This window comes from Embiotoca jacksoni, unplaced genomic scaffold (genome assembly GCF_022577435.1).
Source record: "Embiotoca jacksoni isolate LCO1_2020_lvr unplaced genomic scaffold, fEmbJac1.0.p SCAF_8, whole genome shotgun sequence".
In the NCBI taxonomy this organism is placed as follows: Eukaryota; Metazoa; Chordata; class Actinopteri; family Embiotocidae; genus Embiotoca; species Embiotoca jacksoni.
Window position 1 is genome coordinate 6,500,480 of NW_027185436.1, and position 27,435 is coordinate 6,527,914.

The following is a 27,435-nucleotide window of genomic DNA, read 5'->3' on the forward strand; positions in this document are numbered from 1 at the left end:
CATCCACATCCGGTGTGAGTTTCAAAATAAAGGTCTGCGCCGACTTGGTGGAAACGGTATTTCATGGCGTGAAACGTCTCCTGTGTGCACGGTATCACGCATATTGTTTAGTGTGTGGTATCTTCTGTTGTTATTTCCGTGTTGAAATTGTTAAAAAAAAAAAAACCCGGTTAAACCTGCGGTGATTTATAAACCGGAAATGGTCTTGTAGATAATTTATCTGACTTGACATGTGGATGCAAGAAGCCACGTCACGTTAAAGATGCCACCTAGAGGCAAACGCTGTGATATTTGTTGTTTTTTAAATTTTGCTGTCAAATGTACTCCATTTGTAGTTTACTAACTCGACAACGTGTCACATTTTCGTTGTTTAACTCCCCTTAGAAAGACATACATGAACATATTTACTTTTAGTCCAACATGGTAAAGAACCATGTAGGAAATCCCTCCATTAACTCAAACACACTTTTGCTCCCTTTCAAACTTGCATTCGAGATTATTTTCATACATGTTGATGTTTTTCCCAGTAAATTTAAATTTGATTTGTTTGTGACATTTTTACTTAACTGTCATCTGCATGGTAGACATATGGTAAAAACAATAACTATTACAGCTACGTAAACAAGCCCCTTATCTGGCTCACTGTGTTATCACCAAATCCTCCTGCTGTGAAAAAGCCACATGGAGTGAGTGTTTCACTGAGACAGAGTACAGCTTTATTAAAGTCAAACTTCAGGCATGTCTGAACTCTTCAAACTCAACTTTAGAATGAAAAAGGACAGAATCAATATTCTCAAATAAAAAGACAGTCATGTACAAAAAGAGTGTCGTCTCAACAGTCACACACATTTAGAAGCAGAATTGTACAGGCAAAAAGAGCACGCCACAGTAACATGATTCTATGCAAGTTCAATGCAAACTATTTACAAGTTCTTCAACAATATGTAGTATGCAGTAACACAGGTTGAACAGTAATTAACATGGTATTTTGTGTTCATCCACGTTTTAATTGAAGCAACACCAAGAGAGATAGATATGACCCCAGTTAGAGTTACTGTAAGCAGTTTTACTACAAGTAAAAAGAGATGATGATTGCTTATGAAGGTGGATGTATTTATTTATTCCAACACTATTTGACAGCATGTCAATTAGAAACTTAATGACAGTCGGCAACATTGCACAACAAACAAAAAGACGTCACAGTGAACTGAAACATGCCCTTTGACACATAAAAGGAGAGGGGGGTGGCATCCTAAATATAAGTGAAAAATCCTCCTCAGGCGATTTTAAGGGTCACTTAAATGAGAACAAACATGCTGTCTCTTAGAAAAAAAAAGATGTGGGCAACAACAAATAACAACACAAACACATCCATTTTTGAAGTAACTGAAGTGGTGAACGCAGGGACACGTAAATCAGTAATACTGCTGCTGTATCAGCTTAGAACAGCAGAGGAGGACAAACTGGCACGAAGAAATGATCGTGGTCATGCGATCTGCCGGTGCAAAGAAAAACAAAAGGCTGTTCGGTTTTGCAGAATCTCTGTGCAATATGGTAAAAAAAAAGAAATGAAAAGGAACACAAATCAAAAACAAAACATTGGCATTGTCTGACGATGGAAGCATGCAATTCTAGCTGAACATTAGTCACCTTGAAAAGAGAACAAAGGCCGGTTGACATTATCACAAGTCATACAAATCTTCTGAAGCAACAAACACAAGAGTCAGGGATGCCTGCGGTCCGATAATCAACGCATGTATGTAACCTGTGTAAAAAAATAATACATCAATAAATAAAAAAATAAAGAAAATTCAAGTTTAGACACGCAGACCGTTTTGTGTATGCAAATAAAAGTGCCTCAATGATGCACATGATAATGAATAATGAAGTTATATTGAAAGGAAAAAGTGGGAGCAGTGTTAAATTGCATAAAGACATCAGCAAGTTTTGTCTCTTTTTTTTCAGGAATCCACTAAAAAGGACTTCCTGAAAGTGTCAATGACAACAGGAAGAAGAAAGGAGAGGAGCTGCTGAATGCAGAAATACAGAAATACAGAAATACAGGATATATGGCAACAAGTTTTGGAAAACGTTTTCTCCTTCTTTATCCCTTTAAGAGCATGTGTTATATATTTAAGTGTGTATCGTTATATTAAAATCCTTTTCACTCAAACATGTACTTTACACTGTTTGAATTTCACTGTGCAGGATGATGTGCAGAGTCTGACACTATAGGAGGCAGTTTTTAAAGCGGAAACGTTTCTCTGTGCTCAAATTAAATGCAAGACATATGTATAAAAGTACTGATTCATATGCAACTTAAACAAGTTTGAATTAAACCTCTAAAGCCTCCAGTGTAGAAACACGGAGACCCATTGGACTTTTCAGTGAAGTAAAAAAGTTTTAAAAGAGGAAGATTTGCTGTTTTATAGATTATAGATTTCTTTTATGCAGAAAAATTAATATATGCAAGTTTCACTGCTTTTAATAAGGTCAAAGAAGTTTTTGTTGGCTTCAAACATTTCTGGAACTTTTACTTTATTGTATTCAGTGGCTGCTCTCCTTCCCCCCCTTTCTTTAGGCTTTTTATCCCTCTTGATTTACACTCAGCTGACAGTTTATCAGGTAAGAATCGCTAAAACAAAAGTAGTTTAACAGTATCTGCAGCAAATCCTTAATGAAGGTTCTAATTTTTTTTGATTCCGTGGTTGTTTCAGAGGCTGCAGTTTGTGGTGCTTCTGAATTTAGGAGGCGTTTCTGTTATTTTGTCTACCCTCGTTGGCACAACAAACTTCCTCTGAAATGACCACACAGCTGAACAATTTCAACAAAAACTGGACATAAGAACCTTGATGAAGGATTTTACTGCATGACTGTTGTGTTAGTTCAACTTAAATTGACCTGTTATACAGCCACCTGAGTGTATCTACTCTTTGTATGTGAAGAGATCATAAATGAACTGAACAGATTTCAAAACATTGGCACGGTTTCACCCTGTGGCTCGAATTTTGACACCAACCGCTGTAGGGTTGTTGTTGTTTTTTTTTTTGTAAAGAAAAACATCTTTGAAGGGCAGAAAACACAAAAAAACAGTCGTGTGACAAGCAAAGAATCACAAGCAGAAGGCCGAGGCGTTATTACAGAAAAGCTTCCCCTCTGATGATCAACTGAGTCCCGGTGAAATCAGCACAAAAAGCGCTCTGAAACTTTACATTCCAATACTGAACTGCTTCACTCTGCTTTGAACACCAATTACAGTGAGTCACGACACAGGCCGATGAGCAGCGGCTGTTACCAAATGTGGAATCATTACACCAAATGGAGAAAGAAAAAAAAAAAAAGGAAAAAAAAAGATTAGATACAGGCATATCATGTAAAACTCCCCTGTGTGTTTTTTTTTTTTTTTTTTTTTTTTTTTAAATAGTCTATTTCACTTACACTGTGGTGAGGAGAGAGACGAATTACTGCACTGGTGTTTGAAAAAGAAATCGGTATAAAATGTGGTGCAATAAATACAAAAAATTTGGATTAGACAGATGAGCGATTAAAAACACTGTACAGAAGTTTGTATTTGTACATCATACTGGACTGTTGGTACACCATCACGTCTTTACAGAAAGCCCAGCCTTGAGGAGTTTCTCCAGGTGGAAAATGAAGACGTGCCACTGGAGGACATCGAGGACTTTGTATAGTACGAAGCTGGGCTGGCAGTCATTCCTACTCGTGCCAAAAAACAAAACAGCATTTAGGCCACTTTCCTCAAAAAGAAAAGAAACAAAAAACACACCCAGCACTCACCACATTTCTGACCGAGAGGCAAAAAAAGTTACAACACAGTTTAAATTCCAACGTTACTACGAGAAAAAGAGGTATCCATTTTGAAACACTTGTCATATGTTCTTTTGATATACATTTCTGTATATGTATGACCTAGCTAAGTTGTGTAGCGACGAGCCGTGTGAAAGTGCTTTTCAGAAAAGTTTGGCAAAACAAAAACAAAAAACCAAAGCATCAAAGCTGTCACAGTACACGAGTGAAATAAAAAACAAACCAAATTTGACTGAAATGGACTGCATCTGGGCAGGAGTTACTACAGCCAAAATCCAACTTAAGGCTTATTAACAACACTTTAAGACAGCACCAGTGATCACAAGCTGGGCCCCTCCATCTACTATACAAAGAACAGTAACTACTTGGAGGAAAAGTGAGAACAGAACATGAAAAAGAAAATAAAAAAGGAATCTGTTTTGTTTAAAAAAGCATCTGCTTCTTCCAGGAACAAGCAGAGAGGCGAGGCTACGCCCCTCCTGATCTTTAAGTACTTTACAATATCGTGAGCCAATTATGTACACCATGGCAAGTGAGACTGGCAATATGGAAATCACAAGTACTTCTGTAATGTCATACCATTACACTATATACCATTATATTTCACCTTAATAGGACTATTTTCACAAGGAGGTCTGCGTAATGTTCAACACCTAAACAAACAAACATAATACACCACTCACCAAGATGAAGTGAGAGAATCTGTCTGTAAACATTAACAAACATAGATACTGTATATAATTATATTCATCTATACCATAAGTATATTAAAACCATGTTTAAGGAAGGTTGGAATGTAGTGTGGTCCTGAAATAAAAATTGCACAAAATCGGTCATCTGCCCCGCCCCCTTTTTCTCAGAGACGAAGAGATAAATAAGATGACGGATCACAACAGGGGCGACGGAGAGAAGTTGGCTCGTCTCCATGGTGAAGCCATCCTGTGAGTGAGATGTCGACCACAGTTTACAGTAGGTAAACAAGGAGAAGAGCCGCGTGTTGGTGGTGGAAAAGTTCAGCTTCTTCACATCTCATCCTCCTCCTCATCCTCCCTCTTCCTCCTCCCTCTTCCTCCTCCCTCCACCTCACCCACTGAGTTCTTCAAAGTGCCGGTAACTGACGACGTGACAACACTTAAAGTTTTCCACAGCTGTAAAAGTAATAAAAAAGAAAAGGTAATGAGGTGGTGGTCTGGGCCCTTGTGTGGGCACAGGCGAGCTGCAGAGAGTGTAAGTAGTGGTGTTTTATGGCAAGAGGGGCGGGAAAACGGCGCACGATGTTGCCTGGTCACTTCCCCGGCTGTCGCTCTGCTCTCGCCACAAACGGCATCGAGGTGTTCATTAGTGTGTCTCGGCTCTGAATCGTGACCATCGCGCTGGTCAAAAAGCACTGTATTCCCTTTGGTAGTGCACTGCTTCGGGTCAGAGGTGGATCAGAGCGCACTTCACAGGGAATGAGGTATTGAGGGGAGTTGCGGCGTCACTCAGAGGCCGCCTGGCCCGACTCCGGCTCCTCTTTGACCCTGAGGGGGCTCGGGGCGGAGCGACGTGGCTGGGTGGAGCTGGAGTCGGAGCCCAGCGGACTGAGCGGGTTGTGACTGGAGCAACATGGGCGGTCGTCCAGGGAGGAGGCGGTGAGTGCCCCCGCCTCGTGATCCCGGCAGAACGAGCGAGGGCAGAAGTCACAGAGAGACGAGGCCGGGGCGCCGCAAACACTGCAGTCGTGCCACGGACATTCCCAACGTCCTGCAGACAGGAGGAGAGCTCATTAGGGAAGCAGTTCGATTCACAACCAGAGTATTTCTGCAGGTAAGAACGAAGTTTGTGGCCTGGCTGAGCATTTTGAAAAAAAACAGAAACTATTATGAAAAAACACAATATATATACTATATATATATATTTTTTTTTTTTTCATATACACGTATGAAAAATTTTGTTAAACATATTAATAAGATTATAAATCGATGTGAGCTGATCTTTAGTATATTTATCATCACAACAACTGACCAACCCGAGTCATCTGTAACACCTGATATCTACCTGTGTTGGTAAATGGCTAGAAATGATCAACCGCTGGCAGCTACATCAAATTCAGTATCGACACAAATACAATCAATTAAGCTATAATCTGGTGTAACTGCAAGGTTAGCATCAGAGCTAACCCCATTGAAATAATATGTGAACACTATCAAGTCTGTTTTTCTTGCTTCTCCATTTCCAACATTGTGGGTGAGCATTGCAGGGAGAGGCTGCAAGTTCACACTGTCAACCAAAAAGGCTGGAAAACATTTAGGAATTGACCTGCTGCAGAAAAATGTCAGGAAAATGTCAAGTGTTGTTTTGTCCTGACCGTATGGCGGCTTGGTGAGGTTGAGACACAGCAGGTGATACGCTTTCGGACAGTCCTTCCTGTCGCACTTCACCAGCTCTCCTCCTTCTCCACACCAGAAACAGAAGTATTCGTGTGTGTGTTTCCCCTCCGGCCGCAGCTTCCGCTTCTTCTGCTTCAGTTTGGCGTTCCTGGCCTTCTCTTCTTTCTCCATCACCACAGCGCTCTGGGAGAAACATTACAAAACAAAGAAATCGTCTCAAACTCAGCTTCCAAACTCAAGTTCGCTCTCGGGTTGGAAGTAGCTTTTTGGATTCACGACGATGAGGTAAATGTCCTCACTGTTGGCTGCACCCCGAGGAATCCGGAGCAGTTGTCGGATCCACAGTGGCAGGACGTTCTCCTGTTGCCCACACAGTGCAGGTTGTAGTTGAACGTCAGCTCTGTGCCTGCAGGGACACCGGGGACAAGAGTCACGTCACATGGGTCATCTGGGTTGCTCTGAGTGCAGGTAACATCGGAAATCAACAGGTGTGGGCACGTGTGCCCCAACTCCACGTGAACTCACCAGCGTCGACGTCACAGAGGGTGAAGAGTCCAATGCGAACGTCTCCGTTTACCGTCCATTTCTGGGTTTCACAGTTCGGGCTGCAACTGTGGTTCATGAACCGAGACGAGTTACCTTTTGGACCAGCGTCTATCACTCGATCCTGCCGGGAGAGACGGACATGAAGACACCCCGGTTAAAAACATGCTCTGATCCGAAAACATGTCTTCAAATATATTTACATCTTATTAATTACCTTGGTGAGGGTGAGCATGTAGAAGTTGGTCACGTGATTTTCATGGGCGCGTTTGATTCGCTGCTGGCACTCCTCTGAGTCGATCACCTCTCCCACGTACTCGGTCACAAAGTCACCCTGGAGAAAACGACAAACATGTTGATGTAGTTTTGGGCACCACAAAGACGCTATGATTTAAAATGATTAACGGTTAGTGAGAAGACTGGAGATAAATGTCAAAGATGATTCAACAGGACACATGAGTTGGAGAGCCAGTGATCAGGATGACACCACGTATTTGACTTGAAGTTTCCAAACATTAGATACAGTCACCAAAGAAAAAACTATGTCTGGACACTGCTGAGACTTTATTATTATTTATTTACAGCTGTCTGGGACTGTTATCACGCATTCATGTCTCCACTGACAGGGGAAGAAAGTGTGAAATATTTGATCTTGATTTGGGTGAGCATCTCTCACTTATATTTCACACAAGCTCAAATCATTAATTGCAGTTGACCGTATGATACTTTAACACTGAATTTTCAACAAACTACTTTCATAACTTTTCCTCCTCTGGGCTCACGGTCACATCACAAAGACACAGTTTGCTGCTTTTAAAGGTCACTAAACCAAAAGAAAGTTTGTTTCGAGTCCTCGATGAGAAAACATTTCACAAAAATGAACTAGTTGCCTTTTTGATTCCTGGCTGAGCCTATGGTGTTGATTCATATTGTTTCCAATACAACACTTTGAAGAAAATCTTGACCCTGTGTACCATGTGGCAATAAGCACAAGTTGACCAGTCTGCTGTGTGAGCTTGTAGATGCAGGATCAGAGATAGCAGTGCAGCCTCATTAGGGTGAATGGTCATTACATGTTATTTGTGAGATATTCAAGGTTGATTCCGATATCAAATTTGAATATTAACTGTCTGTTTTGTATGTGATTATAGTACAGGAATTTAGGACATGTAAAATTTAAGTAAATCAGTAACAGTGACATGCTGATGGTGTTTCAGATTAAAGGACCAGAAGTAAAGCTCAGCACCCACCTTCCTGAGAGCCTGGTTGGTCCTGAGGCCCCAGCCACGCCCGTCTGTCTTCATCACTTCAGTTTCTGCATACTGCCGCTTGGAGAAACACTGATTCTCACAGCTGTCTCCTGCAGGACATACCTGATGACAACAACATGTAGGTTGAGAGATGGCACTTCTCACTGTTTTTTATTTTTTTTTTTATTTTAAATTTGTTTTACCTAAATTAGTAATCAGCTACACAAACAATAGCAAATGTGCACACAGACCTGTGGATGACACTCGTACTGCAGCATGCGGTTGAGACACTGAGAGTCGAGGCTGCAAGGATGCTCGTCTGCTGGTCGGCAGTTGCATCGTGGGATTTCTGACAAGTCGGCTACGTGCACCTGTACTTTCCCGATTGGCTTGTTAGACTGAGAGGAAAACATAAAATCCACAGAATCAATAAAAACACTGAGGACCTAAAGAACACAGCTTCAGCTCAAACAGTCCTGCACCATTTGGTTTTTAGGGAGATATAAAAACAGCATTACCTTGATGAATTTGTAGGGTGGAGGTTTGCGAGAGTTGCGCTCCTGCTCTAGAGCTTCCCTGCTCTCCCTCTGTGCCTTGAGCTCCTGAAACCGCCGCGCTGCTTCTTCCAGAGCTAAAACATCAACAACATCTCAGAAATCCATCTTTAAAAGGATGAGATCACAACAGATTTATCTTGAAGTAGGAGCAGACTTTCTGGGAAGAAGTTACCTTTCTTGAAGGTTTTGTTGATGTTGATCTGACCCGTCACGAAGTTCTTGTCATTCTCCACGTAGGGGAAGACGCGGCCCTGGTTGATCCAGTAGTAGTCGTGGGAGCCAAAGAAGAAGACGGGGAAGTCACCGATGTCGTGGCGAAGGCTCTGAATATTTGATGGCACCAAGCGGGGGTTGCAGATCTCTGCTGGCCACCACCTGCCAGAGAAAGAGGGCACTGTTCAATAAGAAGGAGAAGAACAGCAAAGACAGAGGAGAGCGTAGTAAAAAAGAAACATAAAACATGTCATCTAAAGTTCTTAAAGCATCAGGATGATGTCACACTAAGATTTACTTGGCTTCTCACTAATTCATGCTGAAACTTGGGTCAATGATAATGTTTAAGAAGTCGTTTCTGGCAGCACAAATACTTTTCTCTGGCAAAACCACAGATCACAGTTCATGTTTGTTGAACTGAAACCTGCATGAGATCTACATGTTTGACCAATAAATGGAATAAAAATTATTTGTGTCCACACTTTAATCTAATACCATGTAAGAGGGCTTAAAGTGTGGACATGTTTCACAGTTAGTGTAAGACAGGAAAACACCACTACTGTGCACTGCTCAGTATTTCCTGAATACCTGCATCTATGACACCACTACACATCCTGTCTCCGTGTGAGGTGTGAAGCAAATTTGTTGCACACAATGTGGAAGGACAAGACTGTTGATCTTTTTTTACATTTTTGTTCATGTCAACTAAAGCTATGAAAAAAAAAAAAAAAAACATGCATCATGTTAGTCCGACCTTACCCTGCCTGCAGTTGACAGCCTCAAGCCCATTTGTTCCTACTGATGACATAAATCTTACAACATGGGTCTTTGTAGTTCTACTTTTTAAAACCGCTGTGCCCAAAAAGTTACTTAAACAGGGGTAAACCGTTTTTGTTAGGCAACATTTTCTGTAGATTTACAGCTACAGGATGCTGCAAACTACAGTGCTCAAATCCATTATAATGAAGCAACATGTCAGACGTTACAATAGTATGAGTCACTGATGTGTGTTTCCAGACATCAATAGAGGCCAATGACACAATGAAATTTGTTGTTGTATTTATGTCTTTTCGTGGGATTTTGTTTTGGCTACAAGAAAAACATGACTATCACCAGGCCTCTCCTTTAAATTTAACCATACCACACTTCCTACCTGTAGTTGCCCAGTTTGACCCAGACAATTTGTTTGTAGTGAGGTTTCTTCCCTGCCCTGCAGTCGCTGCAGGACCACGCGCCCTCTGGCATCTCCATCTCCAGACACTCCGGATGGAAGGAAGCTGGACATGAGTCGCAGCACAGCAACTTGCCTCCTACATTTGTATGGATGTACACATGTGTGCATGTGTGTGTATATATATGTGTGTGTGTGTGTGTGTGTGTGTGTGTGTGTGTGTGTGTGTGTGTGTGTGTGTGTGTGTGTGTGTGTGTGTGCATGCGTTGTGGGAAGTGGGGTATGCAAAGAGAGGAGGAGTGTATGATTAGGTGATGCATCTTAATACCTGGACAAACTCTGAATCTCATTTGCAGACAAGCCTAAGAAAAGTATAAAAACTACAAAGTCTACAAATACAGAATCAACTTGGGGTCTTCTAACATCTAATCTGAGGTAAAACAGTGTTCATCATTTGTATCTAAAGCTACCACAATAACATCTGTTCAATATTCTGAATAAAAACCTAAGGCCAGGAGCTTTTTGCTCGAGTGAAGGCTCCTGTGACTGCATGAAGACGACCGACAACCCTGGGTGGGGGTTCTCAGGTCGGTTACAGCTTCTTATTGTAGCATAACAGCATGTCTGGCAATCAGATTCAGAGCACTGTACCAAGACCAGTCTAAGGGAAATACATGCGGCAGCACCGGAATAAGATCAGCCAGCGAGTTAACACTGAATCAGGGTTATACTCAAATCAATTATTGGCAAAAAGCAGGCATGCAGTCCTGCCAGTAAAGCAAACTTTTCCCATCACACATATCACATCCTGCACAGACCAGCTTGCATGGAATCATATGCTCATAATATTGCAGTTTCTAAATTTATTTTTAATGAAATGTAAAACTAACATCACAATTGAAGAGAGTAATTTCACCTGGGAAATTATTTTTGCTTAAATGTACTCAGATCTGGTTCTGATTGGGTTTATATTCCATCCAAGGCAGGTCAAAGCTCAAGAAAAATGAGGGGAGCCAAAATATCAGATCATCTGAAAATTTCAGTCAAAAATAAAACTTAGTTGCAGTCAGCACAAAAGAGGTGAGGCTGGACGAGGCCTTTCAAATCAAAAATAAGCCCAGAGTGCTGAAGCAGAGAAGCAGTGCGCCTCCAGCAGCGATAAGCTCCACAAACCAGACAGAACCAGAGCTGATCCAGAGCGTCCAGCCTCGGGGATCATCACTACTGCCCACAGCTTGGACCACTGATTGTATTTTCCGAGCAGAGAAATTGATTTCTCCTGTTTATGACAACTTTTTTTTAATTGTTGCAAATCTATATACCTAGATTGATTGTTCATGCACAACCAGTCTCAGATTGGGCCTCATGCAAGAACCACTTATACAAATGGATTGGTGGCGCATACAAGTGAGAACTTGTTACAATCATCAATGATGAATGAAAGTCCAGACAAGTCATGTACAGATAAGATTTTTCCACATCAACTTGATTTTGTGTCATAATGAGAATCGTATTGTTTGAATAGCTCAAATTTAGATTAACTAAATAAAAATGTACGACTCCAATAGACTAAATCATGACGGCTGGCCAATTTACTGAGAGGTTTTTATGATCTTATTGATATAACTTAGAAAATCCTCTCCTATCTACCACCTGCAGAACAATATCCATGTTTGTGAACCTGTGTCCTCTTCGCTGCCTCCCATCATTGATTGTGGACCACTATGCTTGAACAAGATATTTTACAGCTTCTAACTTTATATCAATCTATTCCCTCTTTGAATGTACAGTACTGTGCAAAAGTTTCGGGCACTTTGATGTTTAGATTCATATCCATCATGCAATTCCATCAGGGAGGCGTCTGATTGGCCAGATTCATTCAGTCGTAAAAGACTGTGAGCCCAAACACACAGCAGGGGTCATAAAGTCCTGTAACAGATGGTTTGGCCCTCAGCAGAGTCCTGATCTCCACATTACACAGTCAGTGTGAAGAGACAAAGGACACTGAGACTTAAATCTACTAAAAAAACATTCATGCCAATAGTTTTGAAAGCATCCTCACGTAACTTTTAGTGCCCTTATTTTTGCAAAGTACTGTATACTGTAATAATCAATTGTAATAAACTGTTATAAACTTCATAACTCAAGGTTCACTTTAAACGCCGCATCACATTCGACATCAACAGTGGCAGAAGGCCTACTGTATGACCATCTGTTGTCATGTGACAGGTCCTATATTTAGGTCACATGACAGCTGCTGAAAAAGGCCTGTATATGCTGACAGTAATGTAAAAAGTTGAATAATTGAACCTTGAGTTAACTTCTAACTCAGTACTGCCTGCTCTGAAGACACATTGCCGTCATCTGAATTTATATTTTGCAACGGTTTCTGGTCCTCTAATACCACTGCGGAGTCTGTTTTTGTCTGCTGGTTTCTGACTGAATTACTTGAACGATTTCTTTTTGCCACACATACAGGATCCTGACTCTTAAACAGCAAAATAAAATCCATATTGTCAAATACACCTGCACTTTTCAATCTGTGACACGTCAAATTGTTTAATCAAGTTTAGTTTTGTGAATTAGACTTCCCACATGCTCCCCAAAAAAGACAGATTAGTTATAAGAGTAGAAAACTGTTCTTGCATGAGGCCCACTGTTATCTGTTAATGTGTTAGGGAACTTGAAGTTACTTTGCGCCACTCTGCATTAAAATTAACTGCATGTTTAATCAGTTAATTAACTTTGCACCTCAAGGCTTTGAAATGAAAGATGTATACAAAATAAAAAGGGAAACTAAATCAGAATGGAAGCAGGCACAACACAAACACAGACCAGTGGGACAAAGGAGAAAGAGAAAAACTGTTCAGTTACCTTTCCCAACATTCTTTTTGGTAGCTGACGAAGGAGAGGGAATCATAGGTAATTTCAACTCAGCACGATTTGACTCAGTCAGAAGGTAGTGGGACTTATAGGCATATGAACTTAATATGGTGTCAGTAAGGTCTTGCACTAACAGCCCTACACAAGACACACAGGAAGAGACGGGGGTGAGCCGCAGTCAAACTCGAAATTACCCAAAAATTCACAAAAAGAGTAAGAACAAACACATTCCCATCTCACATACACACACACACACACACACACACACACACACACACAGTTGTAACAAAACAAAAAGGGAACAAGTACAAAAAAAAAAAAGAGGCCAAACAGTGCACTCAACTTGTTGTTAAACTGCCTAAAAGTCATTAAAAAAAAAAGAAAAGAAAAAGTAAAAATCCTCATCATCAGCATTCAGGACAGATGTGACACTTTGAAGTGGAGTGCAGTGTAACAGCCTGAGTCATTCTTAGTTTTAGTACCATGATGGGAAACAAACATTACATTTCACAGCACTACTATTCATGAACACCAATGCCAAACATGAAACATGTACTATTAAAGATATCTAAACATGAAATATGTAAACACAATGTGGCTGTATGAAACAGTGGTTAAACTCCTAACAAAACAACTACAGTCATGGAGGGTGATCAGGTCCTGTTGATGCTCCATCGTGAAGTGTGAGTAAGAAGAAGTGGCGTCGTTGTTCGTCACAGGACTGAGTTAAGAGCGTCTGTGCTCGTCTGCTCCGTGTGTTGCTGTAGGGGAGGAATGCCGTTAGCGAGTGCGGCTGGCAGAGCTTACCTCTGGCACACAGGAAGCACCAGCCCACGTTGATGGGCGAGGTGAGAAGACCGTTCCTCTTGGCGCTGCCGTGGTTGCTGCAGATCATGATGTGATGGGTGAGGATGACGCTGCCTGCCGCCATGCAGCTGTCGCCCGTGTGATACGCCAGCGGACAGCGGAAGCAACGGATCAGGCGGCCTGGACAGGAAGCGGAGGAGAAAGAGAGAGGCCTTGAGTTTTTCCGCGCTCAGCGGTGCAAAGTTTTTGTGAGCTGCCATCACATGGGAGATGCAGCTGTGATACGGTGCAGCACTGAGCTGCTCGCTGCCTTTCACAACAGAGTTTCTGTAGAAATTTAGGTCATATTCCTTTATGGGTTCCAGCTGTAATTAAGGGAAATCAAAAGGAATAATTCAACCTCTCTGTACTTTTTTTTTTTTTTTTTTGGTGGCTAGACTACAGAGACTTCAATCTTACGATTTTAAAATGTAATTTCACCACGTAGTTTTATTGTATTTCACCAGCAAAATGGACAAAACACGGTTCCATAATGAACATTCACACTTGTTGTGTTTGTTTTGGATCAGTGGTTCTCAGCTCCTGGGACCACAAAACAAATCTGTTCTGTGATGCTTGATGGTGTTGATAAGAAAAACAGTTGTGCTGCACTAATACTGATAAATACTTCATAATGTAACCTTTTGGGCCTCAAACCATTATTTAAATGAAACCACCTCAGAAGCTCAGTGCGGAAATATGTGTCTGGTTGCATCTGGTTGTTGAATAACTAATCAACACCAGAAACACAGCAAGGAACTCCAAATAAACAAAAGATCAGAGTTTTGGGCTCCATAGACAAATGACTTTACCTGAATTTACCCATGTTTACTCTTCATACTAATGCTGAAACACAGAACAGTGTGATGAGTCGAAGCATTATAATCAAATACCATGAAGCATGAACTCTACTGTACGTTCCAGCAATTACACCAACAGCCTGTCTGCAGTTCAGGGCTCATCCCTGCTCATGTGCCGAAAGGTGATCAGCCCTGCTGACTAAGAGTATTACACAATCCTTGTTTCTTCTAAGATGCTCTGACCCGGGAGTCTGGCCATGACAATATGGTTCTCGTCAAAGTGCCTCATTTCAACGGCTTTGAACTTGTTGACTGCAAGAACTGACAGCTCACGTACTCCCTAACATATGCTAAATGTTCAAAATATACCTGATGTTGTCGCCATGTGACAAATTTTTCAAGGTCAATTTTTAGCACCTTTTATTTTCAAGAGTCAGTTTATAACCAAAAGACACCTAAAGTTTGTTCAAAACACGGCACATCTCTTCCCTTTATCAGCAAAATAATCCACCACAATCGAAAGACATTTCCAGGTTACAGGGCAATACTTTTTGTTTCTCTCGTGGCCTCCAGATGCCCTTCACCTCAAACTAAACAGAGCACTTTTAGTTTGAGGAGGAACCGCCTGTTATCTTATTTCTTCCTCCTGTACTTCTCTCTTACATATTTTAGCAAGGAGGCAGAGCCTTGACCCTTCCACTCCTTTTCTCTTGCTTTTTTTCTATCGCTGTCGGTCAGCGACATCAGCTACGAAGTCTGAAATGCAACTCAAAAAGAAAGCCAAGTGTTTCAGAGATTTTCTTTAAATTTTTCAGACAAAAGCAGCGGTTCACGGCCTTTCAGCTTCAACAGGAAATGAGAAGCTGTTTTACCTTTACTGGCTCGTTGCAGGTCTCTCTCCAGGCAGCAGGTTGAGCAGCTGTGCTGAGGGCAGCAGAAGCCTCCGCCCGCACTGCTGGTGGTGCCCGGGAGTTTACGGACGCAGTCCTCGTGGTAGTAACAGCCACAACCGGACTCAGAGCAGCGCGTCACCTCCCGGCCCACCGCTTTACAGCTGAAACAAGGATGACTTCCTGGAAAAGCAATGACAGAGAGTCTGCAGTAAAGAGACGCAGCGCAACGGACGTGATATTGAAGATGCAGTTGCTCTCCGACTCACTCACCGTTTCTACATTCCAAGCAGGTGAATCTGCCTTCAGGAGGGGACGACAGGCCGAGACACTCCAGGTGAAACTGCCTGTTGCAGTCCCCTTCACACACCACCAGTCCCTCTCCATACACCTCGCAGATCTACACAAAAACACACACAGAAAGACTTTCACAACATCGCATAACTCCGCATGTGTTCGATTTGAAAAGAAAGAGAAGACCAGAGGTGATTCATGAGCAGTGCTGACCTGGCACACGGTGTCTCTCTTGCCGGTGCCGCTGTCCTGACGGGACAAACCGGAGTCCACCGACTGAGTGTCTGAAGCGTCTGCGTCCGCTGCTGCTGGACTGTCGAGGCTTTTCCCAAATAAACCCTGGAGCACAGACAAGTACCGCATGTAAGCCACAGTGGTCACTACTCTTTCATGTGCGTGGATAAATTATAAAATATGTTCCTTTTTAACTGTGTGGACAATAAAATGTCAGCAAAACTTCAATACTCTCAAGTGTCTTCTTGAGTTGAGTGGAACAGAACCCAAAGATGTTTCTGAATACGAGCAAAAGTAAACGAATATAATGTTCATCTTTGTGAAGCTGAAAGCACTTCACTTGTATTATTTCTGCTTAAAAAAACATAACAACAATAAATCCATCATCGGCTTGAGTAGTAATGATGTGATGAGCGTGAAAACAAACGATAACAAACTTAAACATTTTGCATTATGAAAATCTGTTTGAATAAGGCAAAGACGAGGAGTGGGAATCACCAGAGTCCCCACGATACGAAACCATCACAATATTTAGGTGGTGACATGATATTATTGCACTTTTTAACTTTTTGTAATATGCTGAGTGTTGTGATTTATTACCATGTTTCAACTGCAAAGTGTCCCCAGAGGACAACTTTGTCAACATCTGTTCAATCAATTAAAATCTAGTTTTCAGTCTGTTCAATTCAGTTATTTTTATTGCACAAAATGGGACCGTAAAGCAGACAGGCTTGTAAAAACCTATCAAAAATGGCAAAAGTCACAAAATATCAATCTTTGGCCTGTATCAACACAATATTGCCACATAAAAGATTGTAGTGCTACGCTGCATTGTCCTGTTTTCCCCACCTCCAGTAAAGTCCTGTGTTTATCGTGACATGTAAACATATCTAGTGTTTGTCGTTTCCCTGCGCATGTTTTCTACACCCACCTGCGGGTCGTTGAGGCCTCTGGAGTCGGAGTCAGACGTGTCTCTGTACTGAGATGAAGCCATCTCCACATCTGTTGACGCTCTGCTTCGCTTCTTCAGCGGCTTGCACGCATCGGAGATCTCACTGGCTCCTGAAGGACCACGAAGAAAAAGATGGATTTCACTTTTTTAGCAGCACAAGGAGTTTCCACTGCCAGAGATTTACAGCAGGCGTGAAAGAATGATCGCCTACCTTTCTGCGAACCCGTCCTCAACGTGGTCTCTGGAGCCATCTCAGCCTGTGGGGAGGTTAAACGTGGAGGTTTAGGATGTCGTGGAGGTCTTTTTAATTTTGCTGACAGCAGGTTAGTTGAAGAAAGTTTCACACAAAGGCCACGAACAGACCAACATTAGCACTGCGCAAAATAATAAGCTCCCGCATTTTATAAGACATTATATAGTACACGCAAGACAAAATGATCGTTGACCAAACATCTTTTCAGTGGTTGTAAAAATATCTCTCATATTACAATTCCCTTCACAGAGTTTTGGCATCTGATAAGCCCTCCAAGTCCTGAAGCTGTTCCTCCAACCGCAGTTTTCGGCTCATATTTCATTTTTCACTTTTTATAATATTTTGGGCAGCTGATCTTTCACTGAGAAGACACTGTATTGGAGACGTAAGGAGAGAGATATATCTGTACATGTCTTTTAAACACAGTGCTGTTTGTGGTCTGAACACCAGGTTAGCTGTGGAGGACTGATACCTGTTCCTTTTTGGTTTTCTTCTTCGGGACGGGATCGTTGCCTCTCTCTGACTCAGACCGGCTCCTGACTGATCGCCGCTGCAGCTTCCTCTCCTGAGAACCTGGAAGCACAAAAATATGGAGCCGTGAATTGTTTTATGGACTTCACGGTCATTTCATGTGTCTAATATTCATTAAAGCACCATGCATGTGTTTTACCAACCCTGTGGACTACTGTAGTGCGATCCAGGAGAGGAGGTCTGCTGCATTCCTCCCTCCTCGCTCCTCCGACTGGCAGGGGAGCCTCTTCTCTCTTCCCTCTCCTCCCTTTCTTCCCTCTCCTCCCTCTCCTCCCTCTCCTCCCTCTCCTCCCTCTCTTCCCTCTCTTCCCTCTCCTCCATCTCCTCCCTCTCCTCCCTCTCCTCCCTCTCTTCCCTCTCCTCCCTCTCTTCCCCGTCTTCATCTCCTTCATCCCCGTCCTCCTCCTCCTCTGGACTGGGCTCAGGTTTAGCTCTGCAGTCCTGCTGAAAGCAACATATGGATATAACTTCACAAGATATCTATGTCATGCACAGCTTTTTGTGTGGGCGTTACACCGACCTCAGGTGAGCAGTATCCCAGGTCGGGCTGCCGGGCCTCTCCCTCCACTCTCTCCTCCTTCTCCTCTTCTTTGTCCTTCTTCGGAGACGGAACTGCTTTTTTCTGCAGCAGAGGCCAGTCACACTTGGTGATCTCCACGTTCAGCCTTTTCATGGTGATGGAGAGTGGCAGCAGCTTCCTGGCGGCTGCTGTTTTCCAGGCCCTGACCGGAGGTGGCGAGTCTTGCTGTGCATCACAGCCGGCGTTGTGTTTGGGCGAGCCAGCCTTACGTTGGTCCCCCCTCTGGTTCTTCTCTTCACCTGAAGCCTGCGAGTTGTCGTCCGTGTTTGAAATGCTACACTGTCTCCGTGGCAGCTGCCGTCGCGGCGGCTGCTCTCTGTCTGGTGACTTCACATCTCCGTCCTCCTTCTTACTGATCGAGCCGCTGGAGCGCCGGCTTCGTTTCTCAGCTCTGATGTTGGGCTTCTTGCTGGGCGGGGCTTCGTTAGGGTCTGGGTCAACGTAGATGAAGGTGTAGTTGTCAATTCGCTCTTGGCGGCTCATCGGGAAGGCATCCTCAGCGTGGCCCACACCCACCTCCCACTGTGTACGCTCCCGTTGAGGGATGGGCTTAAGAAGCTGGAAAAGAAAATAAGATACAAAACTGATGAAGTCATGAACATACAAATATGAATTATTACTGGAATTCATGAGGGTTTAAATAATGTACATATGTCCCCACTGATCCATATATTGTGACTTTCTGCAGTAAACGAGCCCAAGACTTAACTAGAGTTAACTAAACAGGAATGACTCACGACGACTGAAATACTTAAAAGTAAAAGAATATGAGTTAAAAGAAATTGTTGAACTACAAACGTCAATGTCTTATGATCCCAGGGAGGAGAAGGGACGAGATGCGTAGCAAAAAAAAATTATTCCTTCAACACTTAATAAGGTCCTCAAGTGGAGAGGAGAGCTCAGACGAATCTTCCACTGAGAGAAACTGAAGAGAAAATCAATCGAGATTCTGAAGAGCTGCTAATTTTTCTTTCAAAATAATACATTTATGAATTAATAAATTGTAATTAACATCTCGAAGCTGAGTGTTGGCTCCACATTAGGTATTCTTATAATACAATTTTCACCTGTGAATAACCCTTTTTAAACGAAAACAAAAAAATAGTGTGAGTCTCCGGTTGTCTCCGTAGTTTATTGCTGAACTGTAAAATACTCGTTGAAAACTGCTCTGCAGGGATTTTTTTTTTTGTACTACAGAAATATACCGCATGTATATATATATAACATTTGAATAAGCTTCAAAAGCCTACTATTAATTAGTTTATACCGCTACCAATACTGTAATCATTGTATTAAATTGCACAGTATGAGGTTACCTTATTCACTAAGAAAAGTCAACTCCTAAATAGGGGTGAATGATATGGCCCACAAATAATATCCCGATATTTCAGGGTAGTTTTATATGTCAACATAAATGTAACAGTTTGCCTTCAAATATTCATTAAAAATAACATATTACTGCGGTTTGTTTGTTTTTTTTGCATCTGATTTTTGTGACCAAACCACTTCTACACCACAGAAGTCGCTCCTCTTTTTTGAACTAACTCTTCCAGCCATGACTGTTTTTTCTGTGCGGAAGTGAAACATTTCCACCACATATTGTTATGCAGCATAACAGTGAGGCCATTACAATCAATCATGTTCATATTGTGGAATTGTCTTTATCACAATATAAATGTATTCCATCATATTAAAGATTGTAAGGATATTGTTCGGACACATCCTTACTCTTAATCACATTAGATATTTAAGTTACTATTTAAGGCACATCTTCTGTTAACGAACTATAAAGTTATAAACCTTGACTTTTTTAGATTCTCCTGTTTCTTAAAGTTAAATTGGTTTAACGTCTCCTCCTGTGTAAATGCCTGCATAGCCTCTGAATAAAAAAATAAAAAATTAAAATTAAATAAAAAGCTCACCGTGTTCATATTAGATCGGTCTGACAAGATTGCTCTGATGCATTTGTACGTACTTTGTGTCTCTCTACTTGGTTTGTGGTTTTGCGCAGCGTCTCGGCCTGAAGATCGTCGAACTGTTGCTTCCCCATGTACTGGACTATCCTCTTCTCGTGGATCCACGCTCGTTCAGCGACACTACCGAAGAACTGGACGTGGTACTCCCTGTGACCTGCACAGCAGCAGAGAGCAGAAATCAAGCTGTGGCCCTCACGTCCTTCCACATTCACACACTTACAAGATTACGACTGTCCGGGTTGTTTGTTTTAATGAATTTTACCTCTGGTGTTGATGCGAGTGTGGACCTTCATCTGTGGGTCCGAGGACACCATGCAGGGCCACCAGGGGTAGGTGCCCACCTTGGACCACACCAGATCTCCTATTACAAACTCCTTACAGAAGCCTGTCTCTTGGATCACTGATGGATGATGGACTTTAGGAACCTGAACATGAACAAGTCACTGGTCAGCTTTTGAAACCCAAACAAAGAGAGGTGCTGTGTATTTACAAGCTACAGTGATTGGTGTGCGAAGAATTCAAACTACTTTGGAGAGCGAACAATCGTGCTCTTGCCTTCGGCGTCTTTGGTTCGGTTTTGATAGCGGTGTTCTGAGGCATCTCTGTCTGGGCCGGCGGTGCTTCCTTCGGCTGGGGCTGGACGTGGGTGTCCTCTGTCTGGGCCGCGGTACCTGCCTGTATTTGGCTCGGCTCCAGGCTCTGTTCCTGGACCTGCAGTTGCAGCAGTCGCGCACTCTTTTTCCTCTTCTCCTTCTTCCTCTCATGTCTGCGCTGCTGCATCTGAGCGGCCTCGTTCTTCTGAGACTCCTTCTGAAGATGAGAAAACAGACAAAGGAAACCTGCGGTGAAGAGACATCACTTCTTTCTTTTTTCTTTTCCTTCTTTCGTTTTTGGTTTTTACATAAGCGTCACTCAAAAATCTATCACAAATGCCTGCTGAAATCAAAACTCCTTCAGATGTCCACTTCTTAAGTGCTGCTGAGAAGATGATTAAAAGTAAACTAACAATTCCACATGAATTTTAATAGATTAGACTTCTATTTTGCAGGTGAGAACTTTTCTGTGGTTTGTTTATGGAGCTGAAACAATTGTAACATTTTAAGTCATTTTTCAAGGTTGTGGTGGAAATCATGTCACTGTTGACTCCTGACTGACACACGACTCGCACTTTGTGCTGTGGATCACACAAAACCAATACTTCTGGCAACTAAGCATTCAATTTATATACCTAATCAAACTTGCTACTCCTACTGACTAAGCATTAATATAATATGGAATCAAATTGAAGTAAAAAGATATAGGTAAGTGAAAGAATCTTCCACAAGGTCAAATGCGCCCTTAAAAATCTGGTTTTAGTCTCATTTTCATGGTCTTTTAATTGTAAACTCAAAATGTTTGTGTATTATTTGGACAAAGCAAGCTATATGAAGATGTCATCTTGGACTCCAGGGACTTGTGATGGGGATGTTTCATTATTTTCTGGACAAGCAAAACAATTAACTGATTAAGAGTTTAGGAACAAATGAGAAGTTTGCTGCGTCTCTGAACAATGTTTCAGATGTCTTAAGGGTTTATTTTATCATGTTTTTGGTCTCTGATGGATAAATTTGAAATGATAAATCAATATCATCTTACAATTGTTCTCATTTAAATAGACTGTAAACAGGGACATAACAAATACAGAGCTTAGAGCGGCAGCAGTATTATCGTTTCAGATCAGGTCAGCCTTTGCTCTTTTATTTTTCTCTTCTAATTTATTGAGTATAAAGCTTGACAGCAGAAATTACCTTCAGGTTGACTTTCAGACACAAATAAAAATACGCAAATATAGAAGAAAGATTGTTTAAATAACAAACACATTGAGTTTAATACTGAAGTCATGATGATGTGCAGGCAGAGCAACAAAAAAAAAAGCCTCGAAGCTTCTGCTTACACAGAAGACGACTGTGGGATGTGATTAAAAGCTGGTAAGTGAGTTTGAGGTTGTTGAGTGAGCTATCACACTCAAGAGGCTTATCAGGTAAACGTTACTGGGCATCTCAACATTTTTTAATTCATTGTTTATCCTCAGCACTAGTCCAACCCAAATATGTTCAATTAACAGTGAACTAAAAGAGTTAAACTCTTTCATTTAAGAGGCTAAAGTGTTTTATATTTTTGCTGTAAGATCATCTGAACAATTAATAACAACAATGCGTACTGATCGCTTCTTTAGCCTGACTGGACAGGACAGTGTGGAGGTGGACAGGACGCAAGAAAAGAGAGAACAACAACATGCAACACAGGACCTCAGGTGGATTATGTCACATACACCTTAACTGACTTGTCGATTAATTTTCTGTTGATCGACTAACGGCCAACGCAGCTAATCATTTCAGCTTTAACATGAAGTACACTTTTTAAAAATGTCATTAAATATAGGAGACTGTTCCTTCCTGTCCTTAAATGAAATGAGTCTTTGGATTGAAAACTGTAAACACAAGTAAGAAAATGCAGAAGATATGAGGACGATGTCCTCAGTGATAGACGCAGACTTGTGTCGCTGTGTGTGCGTGAGTGTAAACTAGCAGCTGAGCATTCATTACCTGCAGTTCGTGCAGCAGGTCTCCGCACAGCGCAGATTCAAACAGCTCTTTCCCGTTCTGGTACGTCTTTATGATCTTCAGCTTGATCTCCGGAGAGCTGGTTTTCTTCAGCACCCCAGCAGGAGTGTTGGACGGAGTGTGGGAGGGCTGAGATGAGGGGGTACTGTCCACGAGGGAGGGGGGAGGACTGGAGGAGGGCAGGTGTAGCGGGGGAGGAGGAGGGAGGTTGTGGGTCATGATGTGAGGCGTCTGGGGCAGGTGGTGCTGGGAGGGCAGCGGCTGCGGTGGAGGACTCTGCGGGTGCAAGTGGGTTTGTATGTGCGGTGGGTTTGAGTGGAAGTGGTGCGCGTGGTGGTGGTGGTGGTGGGGGTGGTGGTGATGGTGGAGGAGATGCGGGTGATGTGTGGGCAGCGGGGGAGAAACAGGAGACAGAGGCCTCTCCTGGAGACCGGGGCCTCTCAGGACGGTCCCCTCCCCCGGCATGAGGCCGTGCTCTCCGTAGCTGCGGATGGCACCGTAGCCGTTGGCAGAGCCGTTGGGGAACTGCGAGTACATGGAGAACTTGGCCTGCGGCTCGTACAGGCCCAAACCCGGCGGGTAGCCATTGGGGACCTGTGGCATGTCCTCCGCGGCTGACGGCGGGTAAGGAAACTCTGCATCCAGGGCAGCATCGTAGGAGGGACCACCATCCTCACCCGGGTCACTGCCGGTGTCACAGGTGCCTTCCTGTCTGATGTTGGCTGAGTCAATGAGCTGAGGGGGTTGCTGAATTGTATTTCCCATGATCCCTTGCATGAAAGAGAAGGAGAAATCCATTGTTGGGCTCCTGCATCCTTAACTGTCTTTTTCTTTGACTGGACCTGTTGGCAGAGACAATTAAATAAGACACAGGAGACCTCTGATTGGCCCGTCATCGCTTAAACAACCGCACACCACCGAGATCTTCTTCTTTAACCTTTACGAAGCCTGAGGGAAAGATATAACACACACCAGCAGTTGAACATTACAGACATCAAACTCCCTGATTCCTGCAACTCTCACTGCACTGTGTCTGGACTCCTGAGTGTTCATGCATCAGGTACGGTGTATACTGTCGACCACACATGGCAGTTTCATCGTGTTTCGCTCCGCAAACTACCACTGCTCCTCTTCTGGGACTCTATTCATCCCCTGGTTTGATGCGTATCAGCTTTTTTTCTGGTGATTTCATAAAACATTACATAATATAATCTGAATTTTTATTTTGACACAAGTGGACGGGTTTTTTTTTAATCCATCTTTAAAGCTTGATTTGGCATGTAGAGGTCATCCTGTAAAAACATACAGCATCTCTCTCATCTAACCTCAGCCCTGATTAAACTAAAGAGCTCAAACAATCAGTAGATTAACAAAACAATTTTAATAATCACTTCAGGTGCAGTTGAAATCCACTGGTTCCTGTTTTTCAAAGTCAATAATCGTTCTTTTTTTAAAGTCTTTATAATAATACACTGAATATTTTAGATTTTTGGACACCTGGTCAGACAAAACGAGCTATTTAATGATGTTGACTTGCACTCTGAGGAATTGTTTTACTCGTAGACCGTGTAATAAACACCTGTGAGGAGATGATCTGCAAATTGATTAATAGTCGTGGGTCAAATCCCTGAAAAACTCAAGAGGCCGGTCTGAATGTTAGATGCAAAGAGGACGATAATTGGACTGGTGTGGTCATATCCAATCACCATCTTTGGTCTTAAACTTGCTCCCGGTCCTGCCCGAGAGGCTCTCCTCTTTGACATCCATCTGTGGACTGGTTTCTTTTCACAAAACTACTGATCATTTTGTGGGTTTTTTAAATACCATCCACACAAACATATGGTGGCCTGCTATCAACAAACAAAACAAGGCCGTTTTTGCCCTCTTAAAACATGACACTTCTAACATCTGCAACGACCACTCAGTCACGGTGAGAGTGTTCAGTGGACGGATTGAATGGATGAATCCTCCTGATTGTGGATTAATGTGCGGACAGACTCGGGCTGTGAAAGGTGAATAACGATGATGTAAACATCCATAAGGTGTCAACCAGCGGTCACTATCTACCCATATTGTCTCCTAATCCTCTGCCGGGGGTCCTAATCTCTGAATCCCTGGTTACAGCCGTGTGGGTTTATTCACAAACCGACTGCGCAGACATAAATGTTTCACTCAATGATTTTTTTTTTTTTTTTTTTTTTTTTTTTATAGCTTCCTGCGATGATTAGCTCGAAGCTACCTGGCATCAAAGGGATCGTAATGGAAACCTGGGGGAGACATTTAAACGGATGGAAAGCGACGCACGGCACGGGGAGACGAGCGTTTGCGTCTCAGCGCACACGGCTGCTCGTGTCCAGTTTATTGTCGGTGCATTTACGAGCACCACACATGGAGGAAGATGAAAGGACGGGGGAGCTAATGCTGGCTAAGCTAAAGAGCCACTGCCAATATGGCTGCCTTTTTTTTTTTTTTTTTTTTTTTTTTTACCCCCCCTTTAAATTTAAATCAAATAGTCTGCCGCGATTAAACCTCCCGTCACCGGCCGGGGTTTGGAGGAAAATGTGCCTGGGAGAAAAAGAAAAAAACAAAAAATACAAGCGGGGCCGTGCGGGGAGGAGGTGATAACAGCATGCAAGATATGGCACAACACACGCTGAGGAGAAGGAGCGAAGGAGCAGCGCGGATCTGGTGGATGGAGTCGAAAAGATGCAAATAAAAGAGATGTCAGTACCTTCAGCGTGTCCCATTCTAAACACATACACCAGCCAGACACGGTTCCTCGTTTAATCTATGGGGAGAAGATGAAATCAAATAGAAGAATAATCCTGGACTGTTGATTAAAAAAAAAAAAAAGCTTCAGGGCCTTTTTTTTTTCCTTTTTCGTTTTAACGCAATTCTCCACAGAGAGGAGGAGGAGGAGGTGTTACGCTATCTGGTCGCTGCCCAATCCCGCAGCCGGGCTCTCCGTCAAGTGAGAGGCGCGCAGCGTTTAGTCTCCAAAACCCCGCTGGAGACGTTCAATTCTCAGATCCCCCCTTTTTTTCTTTTTCTTTTTCTTTTCTTTCCTGTTTCCTAAATCATAATCTCTAGCTCCCTCTTCCTCCCGGTTCAACAAAAAGCACCCTCTGCCTTTTTTCGAGGCCCGCTTCGGTTCTCCGGCTTCAGCGCCAAATCACACAGACGCAAGGCAGCGAGGGTCAACAGAGGCACACCGGGATGTGTAGTTTACTTCACTGTAGGAGGGAAGGGGAAATACGAGACAGCGTTCAAAATAAAAAATAAAAAAAAATCAACGCTGTAACCAAAGTGGACATGCATGTGTGATTTCACTTGAGAGGGATTTATAATGAAAAAATAAATAAACAGGAACAGTCTTAAAATGTGATGTTTTAATAGTCTTGACGTGGTTGCGCGGTTTGGACATCCTCTCTCTGACCGGTGTCACGTTTGCGCCAACGCGCCTCTGATTGGCTTTTATACGCCTCCTCGCCTGATCTGCAGCCGAGAGGAGGCGAAACGACAGAGCTCTCACTCCGCTTGTAGTCCAACAGTGTGGCGGGAGTATTGTCAAAACTAATTTGGACAGTAAAGATACAGTACAATAACACTGTTGACTGTGTTTCTTGGTTTGTTTGTATATAATATATATAGATATATACTGTACTGTTTATATATATATGTATATATATATATATGTTGACTGTGTTCTTGGTTTGTTTGTATATAATATATATAGATATATAATGTACTGTATAAACGGTGCATTTTATATTTTATATTTATATTTCTTACTGCTATTTACTGCTATTTTATTGCTTTTCTATTATTATATTCTATTCTAGCATTTTATTCTATTATTTCTATTATTATCTTATTGCTTCTGTATGCTGCTGTAGCGAAAAAATTTCCCCTCGGGGATCAATAAAGTAAATACCTACCTACCTACCTACCTAAAGTGGTCTTCATCTGAAAACCTGATCCATGACAAAATAAGCATTAATACGTATGGAAATAATATGAAAAAAAACCAACCATTGATAAGCAATGAAAAAGTTAGATGGATAAGAAGTAATTTGATGACTCATGCGCAACAAAAAAATGTTGTAAAGTAAGAAAAAAACAACCAAAACAAAAAAATAATAAAAACATTGTTGCTTTGAAACTCATTTGTTATGTCATCTACACCACTGCAGCGTCTCTACACGTAGTTGTTTTGTCTGTATTTGGTTGCGTTTGATCACCTCGCTGCACTTCTTAGTCGTCTTCAGTGCGCTGAGCTCTGAGCCTCTTAAATAACTGGCTCTCCCTGGCTGACGAGATGCTATTTTCTTCACCAGGAAACGTGTTCAGCTAAATTCAACCATTGCATATCAGTGAGGAGGCGATCTGAAGAGACCCAGTCAGTGGTGGAAGAAGTATGCAGGTCCTTTACTTCATTAAGTACTGATACCACACTGTGAACATTATCCACTAAAGCTCTACATTCAAAATTTTACTTAATCAAAAGCATGTAAGTGTTATCAGTAAAATTCACCTTAAGTATCAAAAGTAAAAGTATATGTTATGTAGTAAATGCTCCCTGTTTTACCATATATGGTGCATTAATGTGAATTTTACTGATGTAGTAATTTAACTTGCTATTTTGAACTACTCTACTACTAT

At 42.2% G+C, this 27,435-nt stretch overlaps 1 protein-coding gene across 3 annotated transcripts; it reads right to left on the reverse strand.

Annotated features, from left to right (window-relative positions):
* Positions 1–693: 693 nt before the first annotated feature.
* On the reverse strand, positions 694–25,992 carry nsd3 (nuclear receptor binding SET domain protein 3). Of its 3 annotated transcripts, none has more exons than XM_069139227.1 (25): positions 25,505–25,992; positions 22,756–23,615; positions 20,726–20,980; positions 20,433–20,595; positions 20,170–20,324; positions 18,135–18,752; positions 17,758–18,055; positions 17,556–17,656; positions 17,042–17,087; positions 16,810–16,940; positions 15,858–15,983; positions 15,624–15,750; positions 15,333–15,533; positions 13,622–13,801; positions 12,806–12,952; positions 9,914–10,070; positions 8,720–8,922; positions 8,509–8,621; positions 8,242–8,388; positions 7,991–8,113; positions 6,958–7,074; positions 6,723–6,864; positions 6,497–6,603; positions 6,176–6,380; positions 694–5,571 (listed from the first exon to the last, which is right to left on the reverse strand). In XM_069139227.1, the coding sequence occupies exons 2-25, from the start codon at positions 23,569–23,571 to the stop codon at positions 5,306–5,308; spliced, it is 4,944 nt and encodes a 1,647-aa protein (XP_068995328.1). In that variant the 5' UTR covers positions 23,572–23,615; positions 25,505–25,992; the 3' UTR covers positions 694–5,305. The 3 variants fall into 3 exon arrangements, with proteins under 3 accessions (XP_068995328.1, XP_068995329.1, XP_068995327.1); XM_069139228.1 differs by having other exon boundaries at positions 12,806–12,829; positions 17,758–18,058; XM_069139226.1 differs by having other exon boundaries at positions 17,758–18,058.
* Positions 25,993–27,435: the final 1,443 nt, after the last annotated feature.

Coding starts and splice junctions, on each gene's coding strand:
- nsd3 (XM_069139226.1), bottom strand. CDS start 23,571: ATGGATTTCTCCTTCTCTTTCATGCAAGGGATCATGGGAAATACAATT. Junction 20,596..20,725: donor CCGAACCAAAGACGCCGAAG/GCAAGAGCACGA, acceptor GTTCATGTTCAG/GTTCCTAAAGTCCATCATCC. Junction 8,923..9,913: donor GTCAAACTGGGCAACTACAG/GTAGGAAGTGTG, acceptor TTTCTCTGGCAG/GTGGTGGCCAGCAGAGATCT.